The sequence below is a fragment of the Hyaena hyaena genome, unplaced genomic scaffold (assembly GCF_003009895.1).
Source record: "Hyaena hyaena isolate Hyena2069 unplaced genomic scaffold, ASM300989v1 scaffold_894, whole genome shotgun sequence".
Classification (NCBI taxonomy): Eukaryota; Metazoa; Chordata; class Mammalia; order Carnivora; family Hyaenidae; genus Hyaena; species Hyaena hyaena.
The window spans coordinates 58309-76742 of NW_024081526.1; the positions used below are offsets into that span (position 1 = coordinate 58309).

General features: G+C 43.4%; 1 protein-coding gene and 1 pseudogene across 1 annotated transcript in view; both read left to right on the plus strand.

The window, feature by feature from the left end:
• Window positions 1–18434, plus strand: part of LOC120222591 (myosin-IIIb-like) — a 146397-nt gene that overhangs the window by 17918 nt on the left and 110045 nt on the right. Inside the window, exon 5 of the mRNA XM_039220474.1 lies at window positions 5923–6025. Within this exon, the coding sequence (XP_039076405.1) occupies window positions 5923–6025 (103 nt within the window). The remainder of the gene's footprint in view (window positions 1–5922; window positions 6026–18434) is intronic.
• LOC120222586 lies at window positions 10493–10945 on the plus strand (annotated as a pseudogene).

Sequence of the window (18434 nt, forward strand, 5' to 3'; positions counted from 1 at the left end):
ACCCAAAACCTTGTAGCATAAAACAACAAAAACATATTCTCTCACAGTTCAGGAGGCTGGAGGTCCAGAATCAGCAACATTGGTTTCTACTGGAGTCTCTGAGGGAAAGTTCTTTCCATGCCTCTCCTAGCTTCTGGTGGTTCCTGATGATGCTTGGCAGTCTTTGACTTAGACACCCATCGCTCCACTCTTAGCTGTCATTACCATATGCATTCTCCCTATGCCTATATCTTCACATGGCCTTCTTATAAAGACACTAGTCATTGGACTGATGACCCACCTTAATCCAGTATGACCTCATCTTAAACCAGTTACATCTACAAGATCTTATTTCCAAGTAAGGTCACATTCTGAGGTTGTAGATAGACAGGAATATTGGGGACTCTAGTCTACCTGGCTCACCCCCTTAAACGTTTCAGGGTGTTTTTACATGTTATTTCTTTTTTATTCTTACTCTCTGTATTAATTATAATGTGAGCCCTATGAGATTAGAGACTGTATCTCTTTAAGTATAGTCTAAGGCAGCCAATATTGCTTAAAATGGGTTTACTGGACCTCCTCAGAGCATTCTAAGGATGCTCATTTGAAAGTTGTGTGACCTTCCCACACCAAGCCTGGTGTGGGAAGGTCATGCTCAAGGTAGGAGAGTCACTCAGACACAGAGAGAAGGAGAGGATGGAAAAAAAATCCCATTTGAGGAAATAAAAAAGACGAAAGGTCAGAGAGCCCAAATATTCTCATATGGTATATCTAGAAGTACTCCAGCAAATTTTAAAAGGCCAGAGTCAGAAGGAAGGTGCAGAATGAGAGGGAACAAGGTTTACATCACAGGTCAGGGAGAAAGGAGATGGGACAGAATTAGTTGACTGCCTCAAGGCAAAGCCTGAAGAAGGTCTCCTCTGAGGGAAGGAGGGACTCTGCTGCCAGTGTGGTTTTTTTCTAGAGCCAAGGGACCCAACTGTAAAGAACCAGCCATCTTCAGATACCTGAGGTAGTCTGAGATGGTGGGACATCTTCAACCCATCATGGAGACGTGACAGCCAAGATAAACTCTTCAGTGTTTTTCCACCCAAGGCATGAGCTGTTTTGGTAGAGAGGTATTTAGGTGTTTATCAACAGGAGCTAAGCTAACTGGACAATGAAAGGCTGCAATTGTGATAGTCCTCAACCAAGTGGAATGTGTAGTCTCTCTTTTCCCTGATGGTGTTTTTAGTTGTCAAGCCACAACACTTAATGAATGGGGCTACAAGATGGAAGGAAAGGACAGACCTCTTGCGGCCGAGTGATGTGGAAGGAAGGAGGCGACCATGTCCCTCCTTTTACTTTCCTGGTGGTACAACTGAAAAGGAAATTGGAAAGGCATCCAGTTGTCAAACCAGCAGCCCTGGGCTGGTGCACTTAAGACCTCTTTTTGTCACCCAGCTCCCTATTTGATAACTGCAATCAATGAGACAGAGGTTACCTGAATTACCAAGGTCACCAAGCTAGTAGGGAGTCTAACCAGGACGGTTACCAATTCTCCTGTTTTCTACAAGTATGCCCTTTCCAACCACACTGTATTAAATCTTAAAAATAAGCACCAAATCTGTTGGTGAGATTTATCGCCTTGGAGCCTCAAACTGTAAGACAAATGTGGGTTTCCCTAGCCACGTGGTGTCATCTACTTTTGTAACTCATTCAGGCATGGCAGCATAACTTTGGTAAGTTCCTCCTTTGTTTCATTCCACAGAGCACCCTTCAGACCAAAGCACTGATCTGCAGCCCGCTATTGCAGGGGACACCAAGGGAAGGGCCCAGGTTCAGGTCTGTAGTGAGCTTGGTGACCACACAGGTGGGATCATTAGAGGTTTAGGAAGGGTGTACTATAGTCAGAGACATTCCAGAGATGGAAATGATCATCAGGATATGGTGATCTGTTTTTCTATAGGTGACAGCTGATTAAATGCAGGGATAGCTTTACAAAGGACCCATAGGTGATTTTACAGAAGGGAAGGAGTAGAGGGAGATAAGCTCAGCTTCTCTGCAGCTGCCCCCTCTGCCCACTGGCCTGTTTACTGGGGAAACTGGTCTAGCTGTGGCTCTCCTTAGCGATTGCTCCTCTTCAACTCCTCCTCTTGGAGTAGACCCTGACACTTTTCTGTCTGACTTACGTTGGGACTTATGACAGTTCGGCTTCTTAAGAAGATCTTTCTGTGATCCTGACATTGGTACATAGACTCCAAACAAATCAAGAACTTTTATGGTGAGAAGGAGTACTGTGGACAAGAACTGAAAACTTGATTATTTGGTCTGAGCCCTCCATCAGTTAACATCATTGTAAAATGAGAGAATTAGACTAAATTAGTGGTTTTTAAATATTTTAAAAATATTGGAATCTTCCCTTTTTGCAGTTTGAAGTTGCCTGGACTTCTGCTGGAAGAAGCAGCTATGACCTTCAAAATATGGCCCTTAATGCTAATGCCAGCATTTTCTGAAGAGTGAGGATAAGTTGCCCCGGATTTTCCAGTAGAGTTTGCAGTTATAGGGTGTCAGCAACAAGTTTCTGGGCCCATCTGGCTCCTTTGGAATCAGCTACCCAGCCTACGTTTCAAGGAAGTACAGAACTGGGACTTCACCTTGGAGCAGAGAGGTTAAGGAGTAAGAGAGAAGGAGAAAAGGGGGAGCCCAGAGAGCAGCAGTGTTTCCTGAATTTGAGGAGACTTGGGGGTGGAGACAATGACCCCCTTTTCATTTTCAAAAGCAGGATGCCTAGCTGTTACTGACTCATGGTCTAGACCCTTTCTCTATAGCAGAAGTCACAAATAGGAAGTCTTTCAGGTGTAATCAGCACACAGATGTGTTTTGTTTGGCCAGACACAGTGGGTTTTTTTGTTGTTGTTGTTTGTTTTTTGTTTTTTCAACTTTGAGCCCAAATGTCTTTAGGTGGGGTGTACGTTCTCTGGTTCATCACAAACCCCCCTACCTCCCACCCTCTTGGCCTGACAGTGCACACATTCCTGTTACCTGGGTGGCCCCAAAGGCATTTGACTTTGCACTGCCTGCTCTGATGTTTTCAGACAAATCTTCTCCATTTTATTCCAAAATGGTCCAGTGGAGAATTGGCTTGATTTTCCTGGGAAATGTGAATGGCTCACTGAGCTCAATCCGACTTTGGAAGGATCCGACTCCTTCAGAGAAGTCCCTCCCAGCTTTGCTTTGTTTCATTAAGCCAGAACACTCAGGGATGCTTCTCTGAGGAAAGGAGAAACCATATCTGGAGAAACTTCTATTGACACACCTGGACGTACCTCAAGTCTGCAATTCAAGCTCTTCATGTAATTTGTTCAGCCATGTCATGGTGTCATTCCTTGTAACTTGACCTATTCACTTAGAATGGGCCGCCCTATTTTACCTTTCTGTTTTTCTCCATATCTTCACTTTTCCAATCTCCTTGCTTAGCAATTAATTTGCCAAAGAGATGCCAGATGATTCCAACTGTCACCAGGACAGAGTTAAAAATATTTGACAACATTGAGTTTTGCTTTGAACGCAGTAGTTTGATAGTCTCCTTCTTATTTAAGTTTATCTCTTTACTCTGACCCAAATCCTTCTCCCTGCTCTCCAGGCAAAGCTGGAGGATGGAGGAACAGACTTTATTTAAGTTTTATTAAGAATATTCTGTAAGTTTTCTGTTTGATTTTTATACTTCAAATAACTCTTAAAAATCAATATTGTGATGACTGAAGTGTAAATGAATAAGAAACATGGAATAAGTTTACCCTTCAATTACATGAACAGAAATTCTATGGGTTTTTATTGTAAATCCAGGCAAAGTAACTAGGGGCATCTGCTAAGTCCCAGGTAAAGACGTAGAAGCTTCCTCTGTGGTGGCGAACATGGCACCTTCCTCTGGAGAGTCCCAGAACAATAGGGGCTTGGCGATCTTTTCTTGCTTTGTTTTTCCCTCTCTGAACGTCTCTTGAACTGGTACTCTTTTCTATTCTGAAGATCTCAGATGGGTGGAGACACTAACAATCTCAGCTTTCCACGTGGGTGATACCAGCTGGGCTTTGATCAGTGCAGGGTAGCTCTTGTCCAGCTGAATTGGGCCAGAGCACAAGGTTAAAGATTATTCCCATAAGTGTTCCTTCTTAATAAGGAAACAGAGTTCTCTGTGCCCCAAGTGGGCTCCTCTTTCTTCCTTTTATGTCACTTCTTGCTTTTATGTGGCTTATCACAGTATTACAAGTAAGCCTAGGCCTAACTGTTTTTGAAATCTCCAAAAAGGAGAAACCTGCCTGGTCCTCTAACTGGAGGAGATGATCAATCAAGAGATGGGAGGGAAGGCAGGGAAGGGAATCATTTAATGAAATTCCAAAAGGCTGCAGCTATATTTCTTGATTCCCTCTTTTTCTTCTTTTAACATCATTGTTTCACTGTTTGGTCATAATGCTTTTTTGTGTAATAATAAAAATGTAATGTTCCATTTAAAATTTTATCTTTATCCTTTGGTGTTTATAGCAATAATAATAACAACAACAACAACAACAGATGGTCTTATCTACCATTGATAGCTCAAAGAATTACATTCCTTCCACACAAGAGATATTTGTCTAAGGAACCAAACTAATAACATAGAATCAGAGCTCACTCTTCCCAGAATAGACAACATAAAACAATTGATTTCTATATTTATTTTTCTGCACCATATCTTTATCATGCTATGTAATCTATCATCGTAATTTCAACTTTATACACTTTATGCATCTTCTATAGTATATCACAATTGCCAAGTTTATAAATTATCTTCACTGTTTATATTTTGGTTTGGATGCTTTTAGATGATCTGAAATAAGGATAGCAAATAGGTGCAGTCTCTCTTCTAATTGATTAATAGTGACTGTGTGAAAATGTAATTCTCAGCCGTGGCCACAGGTTAAATCATCCAGAGAGTTTCTTCAACTTGAAGGCTACCCCACCCCGGGTCATTTTCAGAATCTGTAGGGACTGGGCTCAGGCATTCTTAAAATCTTCCCTGGGTGATTTGAATATACAGCTAGGATTAAGAATCATTGATCTGGAGCAATGTCTATCAAACTTCATTGTGGATCAGGATCACCTTGAGGGCTTGTTAAAAACACAGATCGCCAGCCGCTCCCCACCCCCCCACTTCGGCTCCCCGCTGGGCATTCTGATTCAGTAGGTCTTGAGTGGCACCCAAGAATTTGCATTTCTAACAAGTTTCTAAGTGATGCTGATGCTTCCTGTGCAGTCCTCATGAAGTTGTGATCACGTGGTATCTGCACTTTGGGAACCACTGATGTAAAGCATGTTAAAAATCAACTTGAAGCTGAATTAAGGTTTAGTGGAAAAGAGGGGCATGATTGATTAGTTATGGCTGGGGTCACAGAAAGGAGGAATCGTATTTGTTACCCCCCACTCTTAAGAAACTTACTGGTGAACTGTCCTCATTCACAGTGTAGAAATGGGTTACTCTGGGAATGATTCCCTGTTTACAGTCACTTCTACCTACATTGTAACAGTTCGTTCCTTGACGTACCATCTGTGGCAGGCCTCCCTGTCCTGCTGTCTAGGACTGGAAGCCTGTGTGCTGCCTAGCACAGTGCCGTTCCCACTCTTGCACGCTGCCACCATTGCAGTCCACCTCACCTGGGGGCCGCAGAGCTCAGTCCGTTATCTCTAGCCGTTGCCAGAGAAAGGCTGCTTATTCTCACACAACCATGAATTATTTTACCCAACTTGCTGGCTGGGATCACAGAACAGGTCAGTTTTGATGACATGTCATAGACAAAGGCTGCAGAACAGCAGAGGAGTGGGGAGAGAGGTGCTACGGAGTGTGGATGTGTTCTAAAACCTAACCTTACCCATTTCTAAACTTGTCCATAGATCTCTAAGTTTGTCTTCTTGTTTGTTTTCTCTCAGTTCTACAGGGCTCTATAGATCATAAAAGCTTTCCACAAACAGAATTCAACAATGGCCATGCAGACACTTCAAGCAACTCTCCTGCTGTCACTGAGAAAAATTGGTGAGTCTTATCCATAAGCATTCCCACTCTTAATTTCTGGTGCTCTGTTCCAGTAGACAATAAAACAGAACTATTTCTACAGTGTTTTGGTGAGTTGAAGACAGTGGAGCCAAACGTGTTTTTTATTAGATTTTCCCAGGTCAAAGGTCATTACTCTGTGGGCAAAAGTCTTTATTCTACAGCACAACCTGAACAGTCCTGCTCTTTGGGTTCTCTTCATGGTAAAACAGGTAGTTGCCTGATGAGGTTAAACAGATTTTCTCACCTGGGGACAGTTTTGCCCTTCTTCCCTACTGAAACACTTGGCAATGTCTGGAGATACTTTCGGTTGTCGCAACTTAGGGGGAGGAGTTATACTAATGTCATCTAGCAGGTAGAGGCCAGGGATAGTGCTAAACAGCCTACCACTCACAGCACAGCCCCATCACGACAAAGAATTATCCAGCCCCAAATGACAGTAGTGCCAGGGTTGAAAAAGCTTGATTTACACTGAAGCAAAACCACAGTTTCTAGTCAAATATAATTCAAAATGAGTACACTGTGCCCAGGGCCACAGGGCCCCATCGTCAGTGTACATGGGAGCTGCTCAGGTCTGCAGAGAACCATGCCTCTGGCTAAACGGAGGCTCACATCACTCTAAGTCAGGCCAGGCAAGGCCATGATATCAAGCACTGGACACTTGAAGGATCTCCTAGGCTAGACCTCCTGTTCTTCAGGGAAACCTCACCAACCTACCCTTTTCCAGAAAAGGTTTTCAGGCCCTGTCACACATGTCACCAGGAAGAGGACACAACTACAGGGAGTGAACTGTGGCAAAGGGAAGGTCTAACTAGAATGAAGCTTATCTTTCTTACTTTCCTCTAAATTGGTTGTAGGGACTTTTCCATTAAAAGTTTACTCCAGGGTTTGGAGAAAGAAGCAGATCATTAGAAAATTATTTGCATTTTTTCACTTGGAAAAAGAAGTGGTTTTGATTTGTAGTTTTTAAAAATATTTCTTAATTTCTTGAGACTCCTTATTAATATTCTTGAGACTTGACAAATTATCAATACTTCTCTAATGGTGTCGAACTGTTGTTGGACTGCTTATAAAGTAGACTACTTTCCCAATAGAACAGCTCATTCAAGGATTCTTGAGGGAGTATTCTAGAACATAATACTGGATAGTATATACTAGAATAAGAAAGTTTAGAATTTCTGATGCAGCAGGAAGACCTCTGAACTTGGCAGGTAGAAGACTTGGGTTCTGGTCCTAGTTAGTGCTGACATTTTCCAGCTGTTTGACCTTGGACACGTCAGTGAACCAGTTTGGTAAATGGCTCCAACTGCCTGACTCCCCTCAACCTCAGCCGGTGACTGACTTTAACTTACGGTATCAGGACAGTGCTGTGAGCAACTTGAGCTTCACTTCCCTGCATCTCTCTTTCTCTTCAGCTATTCTTTCTTCCTTTGCTCCCATATCAAAAATCTGCTGGTCTCTTCTTTGCACAGGCTAATGCCTTCGTTTGTGGCCCTGTCCCCCAGGCCCTGCCCTCATCAGTTAACCCACCCTGACTTTCACAGCTTTCTCTTTCTGCTGTCTTTTCCCCTTTTGCTTATACTTCTCCCCATTTTAAAAAAGGCTGCTCTTGGCTCTGGCTTCCCTCTTGTTACTTTTACTATCAGCCTTCCTCAGACTAACATCCCGGTCCTCTGCCTCATTCCCTCCCACCCCACCCTCCTTAATCCTGGAGTCCGATCTGATCTCTGCCCTCCCTCTGTCACTACAATTGCTCTTGGGAAGTTCAGCTCCCAGTTGCTACAGCCTTATCTTCATCAGACTCTAGCATCAGTTCCAGGGGCTGTGCTGTCCTCAAATTTCCCTCAGCCGTGGCTGTCTGCAGCACTGCTGGCTTCCAGTTCTTCCTCTGAGACATCCTGGTCTCTGTCTTCTCTGGCTCCATCATCCTCTTCTGCCCACCATTGAAATGGGGCAGCTCTCCAAGTCCTTGACTTTCTTTCTTCTCTATTCCTAACCTGAGCAATATCCTCTCTCACGAGTGTTCTTGTATCAACTCTCAGCCAAGTAAACGTGGTTCCCAGGTCTCTTTTCTGAGCCCCTTACTCTTATACCCAGCCGCTGCTGGCCATGTTCTGATTTCCACACCAGGGCCTCAGCAGAAAAGTCCCCACCAAAGCACCTTTTCTGCCTGCCCCCCTCCGCCCCACCATTAGGAGTTGCACAAACACTCTGGTGACCTTGCCTTGAAACCTGGCAGCCATTTTTGATCCCCACCTCCAATCATTTTCTTAGCATCCTTCCCTGCTCCAGCCCTGCCATTATCTTGTTCTCTCTCTCCTTTTTCTCTTCTTTATAGACCAGCTTTTATTTCTGACACCTGATCAATTGTCCTAAAGTATATTCTGACTTTTCAAAGAACTTTAATGGCTCCCCATTTTAGACCAAAATAGGTTCAGACTTCTCAGTCTGCCATATCAAGTCTCTTTCTGTCTTGCTCTACTTGTCTTCTAGACTCACCTCCAGTATGTCCCTGTATGCACCCTGTGGGGTCAGACTTCCTGTTTTACCACTGTACCTTCCTCTGTTCTCTCTGTTCATGCCTTTCTGTTCAGTTCTTAGCTATCTCATCAAGATATATTGTCACATCCGTTCCCTCTATGAAGACCCTAATTCTCTTCAATGCTCTTTGAACCTTCATAGTCCATTTTTAATAGTACTACTTGGAATGCTGTTTCACGACAAGATAATGAGCTTATATTAGAATGTAAATCAACCCACTGCTTTCTTCATCAAGGAAGTCTTGCTATGAAAAAAATACCAGCTGAGCTAAATAATGTACTACGTGGTAAATTGATTTACATTCTGGCACAAGCTCCTTATGACATTGTGAGTAGGAACAGCTCACAGACAGGTTCCTGGGACCACACTTTAGTTTATCACTCTCTGTTGCTCTTCACATATTGCCTGTGGTGTGGTTGACTGTGTGTCAGAAGGTGAGCTTCTCAAAGGTGAGGGCTGAATCTTACTTCTTCCTGTTAACAATACACGCAGTAGGTACTCAATATGTTTATTGAGCTGATTTCCAAGGCCACTCTTAGGGCTCAGATATTTATGAAAGAAATGTTTTTCCTGCTCAGTCTTTGGGTAGGGGTAGTAACAATAGGATCCAGAATAATCGCTCAGATAGTGTGTCAGTATGTGCCAGCCCCAGGGGGTTAAGGGTCTCATTTTGCCCTCTGTGTTTGATGGTCACCTCAGTGCCCTGTGGATCAACCCAGGGGTTGACAGGAAGAAAACAGGGGTAGTGACAGGGGAAGAGATGGGCAGACAAAGAAGAAAGTTGAGTCATGCCAATGATGATGCTCATAGCAGCAATTAACAGACCCTTTAACCAATATGTTTAAGAATCCCTTGAGATAAAGGTCTGAAGACAAAAGTTCCAATGCTGGCTCAGTTGCTCAGGGATGTCATTAGGGACACGGGCCCTTTTCATCTGTTTGCTACTTTCAGTGCATCGTTGTGCCCCCACTTATGGTCACAAGGTGGCTGAAGCAGCACTAAAGCAATACTTCCTCACATGGCAGTATCCAAAGCAGGAAGGAAGTGGTGGATGGGAAAGGGGTGGGGTTCTCCACAAGAGTCTCTCTCTGTTTGTCAGGATGGAAACCTTTCCCAGAGGTCCCTAGGACCCTCTCCCCACATCTCACTGTCCAGAATATGCCCAGGTGGCTCTTCCAGGGAGCTACAGGGAAAGCTGAGAACGTGAGCATGGGAATTTTCAGCCCTCTCCTCAGGAGAGAGGAGGCAAAGAGGAAAGGGGTTGGAGAACCAACCAACAAAATGTGCCAGAAGAGTCCTGAAGTAGTAGTGATGGGAGCAGATAGGTACCAGGAAAAGATAAAGAGAAGGCAAAATCAGAGTGAAGGGTTCATAAGGAAAACCCAAACATGACAAGAAGTATTGCTGAGAATAAAAACAACATAATCATTCAGAGTCACTCAACATTTGTTGTGAGTCCAGGTCTTTTTCCACAGTTATCTCATGTGATTCTCATCCCAGGCTTTTGGCTGGCATTACTGACCCATGTTATTGATAAGTGAACCTAACTGGGGAGGCTAAGACTGTAAGTCTCAAAAGCTTGCCTAGAGACCAGTGCTGAGTTGAATATATCAAATTTACCTGGTCCTGCCGCTAGTCAGCTAGTCTGGAGGGTCACCCAGTGTCCCACAGAGAATAAACAGCAGGTCAGGTTTGAAATCAGAGATTCTCTCTCCAGCAATAAAAACAACTAACACTTGACATTTATTAACAAATTTGGGGCACCATATTAAGTGTTGTATACGCATTACCTTATTTAATCCTTAGATAACTACCTTATGAAAGAAGTACACATTTTATAATTTCTGACAGTAAGATATTACAAGTAATTTGCTTTCTGATGGCGGAGTCTGAAGAAGACAGGCAGAAATGGCACATCTCAAGGGGAAGGAAAAGAAGGAAGAACAGGTCATCAGCCTCAGATCTCAGGTAGCTGAAAGAGAAAAATGTGTTGGTGTCTGCCACATCTTTGCATCCTTCAATGACACTTTTGTCCATGTCACTGGTCTTTCTGGCAAGGAAACCATCTGCTGTGTGACTGGTGAGAGGAAGGTGAGGGCTGACTGAGAGGAGTCCTCTCCCTGTGCTGCCATGTTGGCTCCCCAGGAGGTAGTCCAGAGGTACAAGGAGAGCACCACTGCCCTCCACATCCAACTTCAGGCCACAGGAGCAAATAAGACCAAGACCCCTGGCCCTGGAGCCCAGTTAGCCCTCAGAGCCATTGTTCCCTCAGGAATGAAGATTGGGCAGATTGAGGATGCCACCCTCAACCCCTCCAAAAGCACCCGCAGGAAGGGGGGTTGCTGTGGTTGCCTTCTGTGAACAGGATTTCTCAAATTATTGTTTTCTGTTAATAAATTGCTTTTGTATAAGTTTAAAAAAAGATAAGCAATTTGCCAATGTTGCTTAGTAATGTAACGGAGTCAGGATTTGGACGCAGGCCTTCTGACTCCAGAGCTGACACTTCTAAGTTACTGATACGTTCTGCTGCCAGTCCAAGTTCCAGGTTCCAGATGCTTAGCCCATGGCTTTTTCTGCTCTGTGTTCTCTATAACTGTCATTGTGACAAATCTTACATCACAACCCACTAATGAATAAACCCTGATGGGCAGAAAATCGTCATCCTGTGACTGGTGGAGAAAACTCCAGCACAGAATTCTTGGGATAAAGCCTCATGGAGAAGATGCCCTTGTGCATTGATGGGGTGGGGGCCCACTTGGCTATGGAGAAGGCAGCTTCAGGTTAAAAGTCGAAATCAGTGGTTGGTGTGGTACTTCTCTGCTCTATTTCCTACATGAGCCTGCAACTGTGTACAGTGAATGGCAGAAAGGAAATAGTCTTTTATGTCATGGGCCTTTGTTCCCATGATGGTAATCCTCTATTTTAATGCTGATAAGTACAATAGTGAGGATTATGCTCCTTAATTTAATTTGGCCTGCATGTGGCAAAGCTCTTGCAAGGCTTTTATTTGACATTCTTTAGCACAGCTAGCCTGTTGTTGTATAAAAAGAAGCCCCTATAAGGGAGGCAGGAGTTTGGTAATGCTGGTTCACATGTTTCTGCCCGGCAGCTTGTTACACACCTCCAGAGAAGCTGCGTCCTTGTGGGCCACTTCAGGGAGGACTCAGACTCCGAGTGACGGAAATCTTCATGACTCAGGCAGCTCGAGGGGAAAGCAAGCACATATTTCTCCTGTGTGTCATCCTTGCCACTCTGGGGCTTGGAGCCAATTGGGCTGACCTCAGAGTGGATGAGCCAGAGAAACAGCCTCCCAGTTAGGGCCAACTGTGGGCCAGATCTTCATGTGGGCTGTGAAAGTACAGATTGCCACATATCTTGACAACACACTGCGTTGGGGGGGAGGGGGGGGTAGGTGTCCCTCCAGAAATATGTGGCAGTGCTAAGAAGATTAAGCGGAACTTTTCTTATGTATCAGGAGGACCTTTCCTCTCCCACCATTAAGTTCCTGTGCTCCTTTTTCCTTCCACTTCCGTTTCACTCTCTCTGGAGGCTGGTGCCCTCCAGCCAAGTGCCTGTTGCCGGGGCCAAGTTAATGCACTATGGCATTAGAGAAACTCAGATAGACCCCGAAGGAGGTTGGCAGCAGGTATGGGAATAGTAGTAGAGGTGATGGCCTTCTTCTAGGAAGTGCTCACGGTGTGGTAGATCCTCTGTGTGTTATCTCATTTGGGTAGAAAGCAGATGGGCCTTGGTGACAGTCCTGACTTTAAATCATAGTTCAGCTTCTTATAAACTATGAGTCTTAGGGCAAGTTCCTTCATCTTTCTTAACTTTAGTATCCTGGGCTGCAAAAAGGGAATGATTGTGAGGATTAGAGATGATCTGTGTGAGGGAACTAGCATAGCACTAGACACATGATAAATGCTCAAAGGATGATGACATGCTGGTGTTGGTTGTGGTGATAGAAGTGGTAGCAATGGTAGTAGTAATAGTGGTATATAACAGCCAGCCTAATATGAAGGGTCAAGACTCCTATGGCTGAGCTGGAGGGCTTTAGACTAAAATAAGCATTGAGGATTCCAGCACTTAGAAACTTTGAACAATGCTCACTCTCTTCTTTAACTTGAGAGCCAGAATTTATTTTCTTGTGTTCCTGGCTCTTATGCCAAGGGATAAATGTGAGGTTGACTTTGGGCCCAACTCACCCTTGCCAATATGGCCAGGGTTTCACTGGCACACCCTCAAGTGGTAACTTTCAAAGGTTATTTGATTGTTAGGGCCTTCCTGGAGTTTCTTGATTTTTAAAATATTAATTGGTCACATTTATTTTCAAACCCTTTTTGAAGCCAGAAATCTTACCACCAGCTGAAAGGAGCTTCAAGGAAAAATCTGTTTTGAGTTATATTTTTCCTTGCAGATTTGCCTATGGCTGTACATAAATATTTATCTGAACTATTTCAACAAACCTTAAATCTTCAGTGATCCTTATGCAAAAGACCCTTTTAGAAGGATTGTGGATGTCAAGAATGTCAGCAGCCCAGGTTCTCTTTATAGGCAAGATTCCAAAGACTAGAGCCCTCTTTTAAAATATTTGGAGCTGTTTGGTGATGTTCAGTATGTCTTTTGTTTTCCTATTTCTGTATATCTGTCCATGCTATTCCTTCTGAGTAGAATTTCCTTGACAGTTCTTTCTTTACCTGGTGATGTTTTACCCATCCTTCAAGTTATCACCCATGTGGTGCCTCGTGCAGGGTCTTGAAGCAGACTAGAGCCAGGAGAAGACCATCCCAGGAGGGAGAAAGAGTGAGCCATGGTCCAGAGGCATGACGTTCAGGGGGTGCTCTGAGAAGGAAGGGTGGCCAGTGGGATGAAGGCAGATGGTGTTATGGGAGGGACATGATGCAGAGAGAACTGTAATGTGCAATAAGGCAGATGGGAGCCAAGATATAGGAGGCTTAAAGATTCACAAAATAGTTTGGACCGCATTCTATAAGCTGAAAAACGTACACATATAGTCATTGGTTAGAATATGGTCTGCAGACGCAGACATATTTTATTTGGCCTGTACAATGTTTTTGAAATTCTTAATTTAGTTTCCAACATATAAAAATAGAAAGGCTTCATGGAGTGCTTCAGATTTCTGATGGCTTTGAAAAACTGTTGTATGTAGCAGCAGTCTGCTGTAACTGAATATTGGCTGTCTTCTATTGATACCTACTCACAGCCTGTTTAATTCATGGCCTGGTCCCACCAGCGTCGAGTTTGATTCCTGTCCACTGTGTTCAGATGCATCATGCAGGCAGAGGAAGCAGTTTAGGCTTCAGACTCTGGAGCCAGATTGCTTCTGTCTAGGCTCAGGTCCGTCCAACTAGGAAGCAGTTTAGGCTACAGACTCTGGATCCAGATTGCTTCTGTCTAGGCTCAGGTCCGTCCAACTAACTCAGTGACGTTGGGCAAGTTAAGCATATGCCTAATAATGGCACTTACCTCATATAACCAGTGAGAGAATAAATTATAGGAAATGTTTAGAAGACTACCAGGCATGTAGTAAAGGCACAAAAGTGTTAACTGTTATTACTGTATTCTATATGTGATTATAAGCCCCAGGGTTGAAACTGTCACTTATTTCTGGGTGACTCAGCCAAATCTGTATCTTGGGCCATTATAAGCATAAGGATAATTGATGAATGAATGTGTGCTCTTTGAATTTTTATTTCTCTTGGATCCAAAGCTAAATTTAATTAGTTTTACCTCAAGAAATGCTTCTTATTTATGTTGAGTTTGACTTGAACATAATTGATTTTTGATAAAGTAGGAATCTGGCTTTCTCAGAAACCCAACAGTGCCAACAAAATGAGTGAACGGAAATGTTAACATTGTCTCATTTTTCTTTAATGGCTCTAACTTCCTCACTCAGAAATGAGACCTGGGGTGCCTGGGTGGTTCAGTCAGTTTAAGTGTTGGACTCTTGATCTCAGCTCAGGTCTTGATCTCAGGGGCATGAGTTCAAACCCTGCATTGGGCTCCATGCTGGGGGTGAAGCCTACTTAAGATAAAAATTAAGACCCAAGTTTGGGAAGATGCTTAATTATGTGTTTTCTTTATGAATCTCATTTATTGGCAGGTCACTGCCTATGGTTACTATCTTAATTTAGAGTTAGCTGCTAGGAACCAGACATAGTGAACTTAAGCAGAAATATTAGAACATATTTTTTTAAGATTTTTTATTTTTAGAGAGAAAGACTGAGAAAGCAAGTGGGAGAGGAGCAGAGAGAGGGAGAGACAGAATCCCAAGCGGGCTCTGAGTTGTCAGCACAGAGCCTGATGAGGGGCTCTAACTCACAAACCGTGAGTCTTGACCAAGACCAAGGGTCAAGACATTTAACTGACTGAGCCATGCTGGCACCCTGCTGTTAGAATGCATTTTTGACTTGGGTTCTCTGACCACCCCCACCCACACACGAGACCCACACTTCAAGACAGTGTCTTGTGCCTGGTCGCTCAGACAAACACGAGCATCTCCAGAAATGCTTTGGATGGTTTGAGATGAGAACCAGTTTTTGGTGTGTTCAACATACCTCATGTACAGCTGCAGTTACGCCACCTGCCAAGGCCTTAAACATGGTCACCTGTGGACACAAGCACATTTGCCATCAGCAGATGATGCTGTCAGCAAATAATGGCATGAGCTCTGTGGAGTTGACCTGCAAAGTTGGATTCACTTTCTTTCTGGAAAACCTGCACATTTTCCAGAGAAAATTCCAGAGAAAGTTACAGAGAACGTTGGTCCAGTGACACTTAATTTTATTTGGATAGATATCATCCAAAACTGAATGATATGTTCAAGATTCTAAAAGTTCACTTTGTACTTTAAATGACAACTAGCTCCTTTCTTTCTTTTTTTTTTAATAAAAAATCAGTGGTTCAGAATGATGATGATATCTGTACTTTTTACTAAAGAAATCATCTCTTTAACTCTCTCCTTTTCCTTCTTTCCTTTTCTGTTTCTCTAGTTTCTCTCTTTGTCTCTCTCCTTACACAACTGATACCTACCTACATCCTTAAAGTTCTGGTTTGTAATCTAAAGGACAATTTCAAATAATGACAAAATCTCACAAATTCTTCTCATCATTTCATCATCCCTTGCTCACATCCTACATTACCCATTTTGTGAGTGTAGGAAATTCTAGAAATTCAGTACATCTCGGATATCTACTTTCCTTTTATCTTCATCCATACCTTTGTTATAGTCAGGCTCAGAATGAGTTTTTGACAAAAATACCTTTGTGAAGCACCTGGGTGGCTCAGTTGGTTAAGTGTCTAACTCTTGATTTCAGCTTAGGTCATGATCCAGTCATGAGATTGAGCACTGCATCAGGCTCCGTGCTGGATGTGCAGCCTGCTTAAGATTCTCTCTCCTTCTCCTTTATCCTCCTCCATATTCATATTCTCTCTCTCTCTCAAAAAAAAAAAAAAAAACACAAAATCTCTGCATATTGAGCCGATTTTGAAAGGAAAAAAGCTTTAGAAAAGAAAACTTACTCAGGTTGAAAATATTGCAGGAAACAAAATTTGTGTAAAAATGAATTCTACATAAAAGTGTTTTATCATCAATGCTTAAGGAAACCTAGGTTATAATCCTACAGGTTGAAGGGAGATTAACCTCTGTGTATTTCCACAGACTTATGGACTTTATTTCATTCTTTTTGGGTTAAAAGGAAAAAAATATTAGTGTTTCTATCCTAAACGTGTTTTGTGGATTCCATTGCATTTGGCTTATACCTGTAGGGCACAAATATTCCAGCATATTCCCCATTAGCGTTGCCCCAGTCACTTTAAACTGTGAAGGAACCCAAGCAAGTATTCACCACAGCAGCCGTTGACAGTAGCAATGCCGCACTCTTTCCGTCTGCAGCTCAGCGACTTCTCAGACTTGCCTCCTTGATGAGCAGACAAAACAGGAGGAGGGGTTGAATTTTTTTCTTTTCATCTCAATGGTGTAGGTCAGGAAGACAGGAATAGAGAGCTTTGGTGAAACAGGGCTCTAGCGACTGCTGTGACTGGGAAATTAGATAATAAACAGACCTTGTTACTAATATTCTAATGGCTTAAAATCAACACAGTCTGGAGACAGGCAGGAGTGGCCTTCCTTGCTCTGGCCCAGACCTTCCCCGGAGAGCTCTTTGTGTCAACAAGAACAGCCAGCGCTCCTGGCCTGCTCCCAGCACTCAGAGTGGGGCTATCATTTTTGTTTGCTTTGCAAATATCTTAATGGGAAGTGGTTCAACACCACCTATGGGTTAATCTGAGGGGTTCTGCTTGGCAGCTGTTAGCTCTGAGAGCCACATGGCTGCTCTCGGGTGGAGGGTGGCAGGCTGACGGTTAACTACCCGGCGCCAGGTTGAGGCATCTCCTTTGCTTGTTGGATTTACTGACTGGCAGGAAGCACAAGCACCTTGTTGTCTTTTATTTTTAGTTCATTCCTCCTGGGAGTGTAAGGATGTTATTATCAGATCCAGTTGTGCTTTTCCCTCTAAGGCAGGACAGTTGTTTCCATTAGTTTCTCTAGCATGCCACATACCTCTTTCACCCAAGTGCAGTCTCATAGAATCTGAAATTTCATATTAAAAGTGGTGGTGTGGTGGTGGTGGTGGAGTCAGTGGTATTGTTTCAGGAAGAAGGATCTGGTATGTTAGCCTCTCAGGAGGGCAGAACTACAGCCCTGTCTTCACCTGGGATCTAAAGACTTGAATAGGTACCAACTTTCTTAAGAATTCCTGCTCTGCTGTTGCCTTAGTTTTCTCCACTCTTCCTGAATTTGGCTCTCATTTGCCTTAACCCATGGGAGTGCTTCCCCGGGTGACTTGGCCAACTCATGTGTTTCTGGATCTGTGTCAGTTGACATTGGCACAAATATACTCTTTCTTTATGCTTCCCTCACTGGTTTCAGGCAGGGCTGGACAGTTTCCACAGTGCAGGTTAGGGAAGTTCCTAGACTGATGACAGACTTGTAGACAGTTTCCAAAAGCCCCATTTGTAAAAATGCAAAAAGGTCAGATGACTCTATAAATCCCGGAACAAATCTCCAGCTACTCTCTGTAACAGTGCGACTTGCTTTTTAAGAACTTTTCCTTTCCTGAAGATTTCCACACCTATTTGTAGAGTTGCCTGGTGGTTGAGAGAGCAGGGACTCTCTACAGTCCACTAGACCTGCTGCTGCTAAGGGTAAGTAAGGCCTTGATGAACTTATTTGCTCCATTTCCTCATCTTTAAATGGAAGACAAAATGACACAATGTCTACCTCACCAGGTTGAGAATGTTCAGTGAGATAACATATATCAAGTATGTCTTACCTGACACATAAAATGCATTCATAAATAGTAGTAATGAAGGAGTTACTGTTGTTCTCTCTGAAGTATCCACCTTTCCCTATGTAATTTTTAGTGTGCTACATTCTTTTCTGAGTCGTTCTTTTTGCATTCTGTGATTCCTAACTCTATAAAATGAAGCCAGTGCTGAAGTGCCTGAGTGGCTTAGTCGGTTAAGCTTCCGACTTGGGCTCAGGTCAGGATCCAATGGTTCACGGGTTCCCTGCATTGGACTCCTCAATGACAGCATGGAACCTGCTTGGGATTCCCTCTGTCTCCCCTTTTCTCTCTGCCACTCCCCCACTTGCACATGCGCACATGTGTGCACACTCTTTCTCTCAGTTGTAAAAAAAAATTAAGCTAGTGCCAAATCGAGGGCAATTTCAGTATCAAAGTAAATATGATAATAAAAGAATATAGGGGCGCCTGGGTGGCTTAGTCGGTTAAGCGTCCAACTTTCGCTTAGGTCATGATCTCATGGT